The sequence below is a fragment of the Panthera pardus genome, unplaced genomic scaffold, assembly GCF_024362965.1.
Source record: "Panthera pardus isolate Hobbes unplaced genomic scaffold, ASM2436296v1 HiC_scaffold_20, whole genome shotgun sequence".
NCBI lineage: Eukaryota > Metazoa > Chordata > Mammalia > Carnivora > Felidae > Panthera > Panthera pardus.
In genome coordinates, this window is record NW_026526766.1 from 2082662 (window position 1) to 2087210 (window position 4549).

The following is a 4549-nucleotide window of genomic DNA, read 5'->3' on the forward strand; positions in this document are numbered from 1 at the left end:
GCGTTGTTGCAGGTGTCAAGATTTCATTCTTTTTCATCGCTGACTAATACTCCATTGTGTGTATGTATATATGCGCATCTTCCATATCCAGCAGTCAGTGGACATTTGGGCTCTTTCCATAATTTGGCTGTTGTTGATAATGCAGCTATAAACATTGGGGTGCGTGTGCCCCTTTGAATCAGCATTTTTGTATCCTTTGGATAAATACTTAGCAGTGCAATTGCTGGGTTGTAGGGTAGTTCTGTTTTTAATTTTTTGAGGAGCCTCCATACTGTTTTGCAGTTTGCTTTCCCATCAACAGTGCAAAAGTGTTCTCCTCTTTCTGCATCCTCACCAACATCTGTTGTTTCCTGAGTTAATTTTAGCCGTTCTGACAGGTGTGAGGTGGTATCGTGGGTTATTTGCTTTTTGGGTGTTGAGTTTTATAAATTCTTTATATGTGTTGGATGCTAATCCTGTATTGGATATGTCATTTGCAAATATCTTCTTTTTTTTTTTTTTTCATATTTTAACATTTATTTTTGAGACAGCACAAGCAGGGGAGGGCAGAGAGAGAGGGAGACACAGAATCCAAAGCAGGATCCGGGCTCTGAGCTGTCAGCACAGAGCCTGACGCGGGGCTCAAACTCATGGACTGCAAGATCATGACCTGACCCAAAGTCGGATGCTTAACTGAGTCATCCAGGTGCCTCAAAACCCACAAAATTTGAATAAAGCCATCCCCCAGTGAATTCGGATGTAAAGTTTGCTTTAAATACTTCTTTGGGGAAGACAATACCATGCTGCTACTCAATTAAAAGAAACATTTTTACAGTCTTGACGTCTTTTATTTTTTTTACATTTATCACACCATAAATTCATAGGGAATGGGTTCCAACAGCTCAGGCTCCTTTCCATTGGCTCTCACAAAGTGTGCTTCTGTGGGTGGGGCAGGCTGGCGCTTCAGTTGAACCCAAGTACCTTTCTCCTGGGCTTCCTTCTTTTTCTGATCATTTTCCTTCACACACTTCAGGAAGCTGTCTCGGCTCTTTGAGTGCTTAATGTGCTCGATACGTACATTAATTCTCTTAGCAAGAATCTTGCCCTTAACTTGTTTGTTTACAACAGTGCCAACAGCATGCTGGGTAACATTGTAGACTCTTCCAGTTTTGCCATGGTAACATTTGTGGGGCATTCCTTTTTGAACAGTGCCCATTCCCTTGATGTCCACAATATCACCTTTCTTGTAGATTCGCATGTATGTTGCCAAAGGAACACCTCCATGTTTTCTAAAAGGCCTAGAGAACATACAGCGAGTACCTCTCCTCTTTCCCTTTGTGTTGGTCATTTTGGCGAATTACTGGAAGATGGCGGTTCTGGCCGAAAGGCAAATATCTTCTAAAGGTTGTCTTTTAGTTTTGTTGGTTTTTTTCCTTCACTGTGCTGAAGATTTTCATTTTGATATAGTTCCAGTAGTTTACTTTTGCTTTTATTTCCCTTTCCTCAAGAGGTATATCTAGAAAGAAGCTGCTATGGCCTGTGTCAAAGAAAATACTGCCTGTATTCTCTTCTAGGATTTTTAAGGTTTCAGGTCTCACATTTAGGTCTTTAATCCATTTTGAAATCATTTTTATGTATGGTGTAAGAAGATGGTCCAGTTACGTTCTTTTGCATGTTGAGCCCAGTTTTCCCAACACTGTTTGTTGAAGAGACTGTGTTTTCCTATTGGATGTTCCTTCTTGCTTTGTCAAAGATTAATCGACCGTATAGTTGTGGGTTTATTTCTGGGTTTATGTGTCTCTTTTTATGCCAGTACCATACTGTTTTGATTACTGTAGCTTTTTGATAGAACTTAAAGTCCAGATTGGCAATGCCCTCCAGCTTTGCTTTTATTTTTCAAGATTGATTTGACTGTTCAGGGTCTTTTGTGGTTCGATACAAATTTTAGGACTGTTTGTTCTAGTCCCGTAAAAAATGCTATTAGTATTTTGATAGGGACTGCATTAAACGTATAGATTGCTTTGAGTAGTATGGACATTTTCACAGTATTTGCAGATGCCATGATGCTGCATACAGAAAATCCTAAAGACTCCACTGAAAAACTGCTACAGCTGATAAATGAATTCAGTAAATTTGCAGGATACAAAATAAACGTGCAAAAATCTGTTGCATGTCTATACACCAACTGTGGGAGATGCAGGAGAGAAGCATCAAAGGAAAAGACTTCAGAAGGGAAGGGCTGGAGAAGGTGCAAGGCCTTAGGACATGTTTACACAGCTGACCACGGCTGCGACTAGTAAGGAACGCCTAAAGCCATTAACATTGTCAGGGCCAGATCCTCCTTCACACCTGACACTTCCTCGTGTTATAGAAACCAACTAACTCGAAATTCACCCTTGAAAAACTAAACCATTAGAATGATTAACACACTTGCTTAGCTGACTTTTTGCACATAGTCTTTATCGATTATCCTAATGAAAAGAAGCTTCATTGTGGAGTCAGGGCCTCATTCCGACTTGAGTATGAGGACCTTCACTTAACTGCACTTTGTTTGCAGACTCATCTTTTGCGACTCCGGCCATACTCCTTGCAACGACCAACAAGGAAGCATCAGAAAGAGAAATTAAGAAAACAGTCCCATTTACAGTTGTAGCCAAACTAGTAAGATACCTAGGAGTAAATCTTACCAAAGAGGTGAAAGACCTGTACTTTCACCTGTACTGTGAAAACTATAAAACACTGATGAAATAAATTGAAGATGACACAAAAAATGCAAAGACATTCTGTGCTCATGGATTGGAAGAAAAATATTGTTAAAATGCGCTGACTGATTTTTTAGGGACTCTTGGGTGGCTTAGTCGATTGGGCATCTGACTTCGGCTCAGGTCATGATCTCGCAGCTCATGAGTTCGAACCCTGCATTGGGCTCTGAGCTGGCGGTTTGGAGCCTGGAGCCTTCTTCGAATTCTGTGACTCCTCTCTCTGCCCCTACCCCACTCGTTCTGTCTCTCTTTCTTTCTCTCTCTCTCCTTCAGATTCTGTGACTCCGTCTCTCTCTGCCCCTGTCCCTCTCGTTCTCTCTTTCTCTCTCTTAAAAATAAATAAGCATTAAAATTTTTTTTAATGTCTTGACTAATTTTTTTACAGAAATACTTATTTTTACTTCCTTTGTGTTTTCCTGACTCCACACTGTCATTTTTGTTGTTTGCTTTCTACTCAGAGTTCCCTTTAATATTTCTTGAAGGGCTGGTTTAGTGGTCATGAACTCCTTTAGTTTTTGTTTGGCTGGGAAACTCTATCTTTCCTTCTGTTCTGAATGATAGCCTTACTAGATAGAGTATTCTTGGCTACAATTTTTTCCCATTCACACGTTGAGTATATCATGCAACTCCCTTCTTACTTGGAAAGTTTCTGTTGAAAAATGCCCTAATAGCCTTATGAGGGTTCTCTTGTTTGTTACTGTCTACTTTTGTCTTGCTGTTTTTAAAATATCTCTTTTTATCACTATATTTTGACAATTATATATCTTGGAGCGAATCTGCTTCTCTTGATTTTGTTGGGGGTTCCTTGTGCCTCCTGCATCTGGATATGTTTCCTTTCCCAGATTAGGGAAGTTTTCAGCTTTATTTCTTCAAATACATTTTCTGTCCCCTTACTTTCTTCTAGGATGCCTATAATGTGAATATTACTATGCTTGATGGAGTCACTGAGTTCCCTGAGTGCCTTCTTGTTTTGCATAATTCTTTTTTTCTCCCTTTTGTTCAGTTTGATTACTTTTTGTCACTCTGTCTTCTAGGTCATTATGTTCCCCTGCTTCTTCCAGCCTGCCATTCATTCTATTAAGTGTGTTTCTCATTTGTTTATTGAACAATTTATCTCTATGGTACTCCTTATCTCTGTGTTAAGGGTCTCACTCATGTCTTCCACTCTTTTCTCAAGCCCAGTGAGTATCCTTATGATCACTGCTTTAAATACTCCCATCAGGCATGTTATTTATATTTGTGTTGCTTAGGTCTTCAGCTGAGGCCTTGTCCTGTTGCTTCATTTGGGATAAATTCCTCTGTCTCCTCATTTTGCTTATGTCCCTGTGCCTGTTTCTGTTTGTTAGGCAAGTCAGCTGAGTCTCCTGTGCTTGAGGGTAATGGCCTATTGAAGAAGAGGTGCTGTAGTGCCCTGCAGTATAGTGTCACCTGTTCCCCAGGACCTGGTGCTTCCGGGAGTGGCTCTAAGGTATGCTGTTTGCGCTATGCTATTGAGTACGGGCTGCTTTATTCTTTGGGCCAGTTACTTGCAGAGCTCTCTTTGCCTGCTGTGGGCAGTGTTTGGTTCCTGGCTTGAATGTGGCGAGTTTTAACTGGGTGCTCCCTGGTCTGCTTGTGGAATGAGACCTGTTGCCACTGCCATGGGAACAAGACTCTGCAAACCTCCTGATTGGGAGATACATGTGAGCAGGGGTTTGGGCAGGTCTCCATGAGGAGGGGCCTGCCAAGCTGGGGATGAGGCTGTTGACTGGGAAGAGTGGTTCTATCAGAGGGTGTGGGGGTGGGACTTGGTGTAAACAAGTTAGGTT

General features: G+C 41.2%; 1 protein-coding gene across 1 annotated transcript; it reads right to left on the reverse strand.

Annotated features, from left to right (window-relative positions):
- Nucleotides 1-548: 548 nt before the first annotated feature.
- On the reverse strand, nt 549-1386 carry LOC109257901 (60S ribosomal protein L21-like). Its single transcript, XM_053907712.1, has one exon. It carries the CDS (start codon nt 1325-1327, stop codon nt 845-847), a length of 483 nt encoding a protein of 160 aa, XP_053763687.1. The 5' UTR covers nt 1328-1386; the 3' UTR covers nt 549-844.
- Between the last annotated feature and the right edge of the window lie 3163 nt (nt 1387-4549).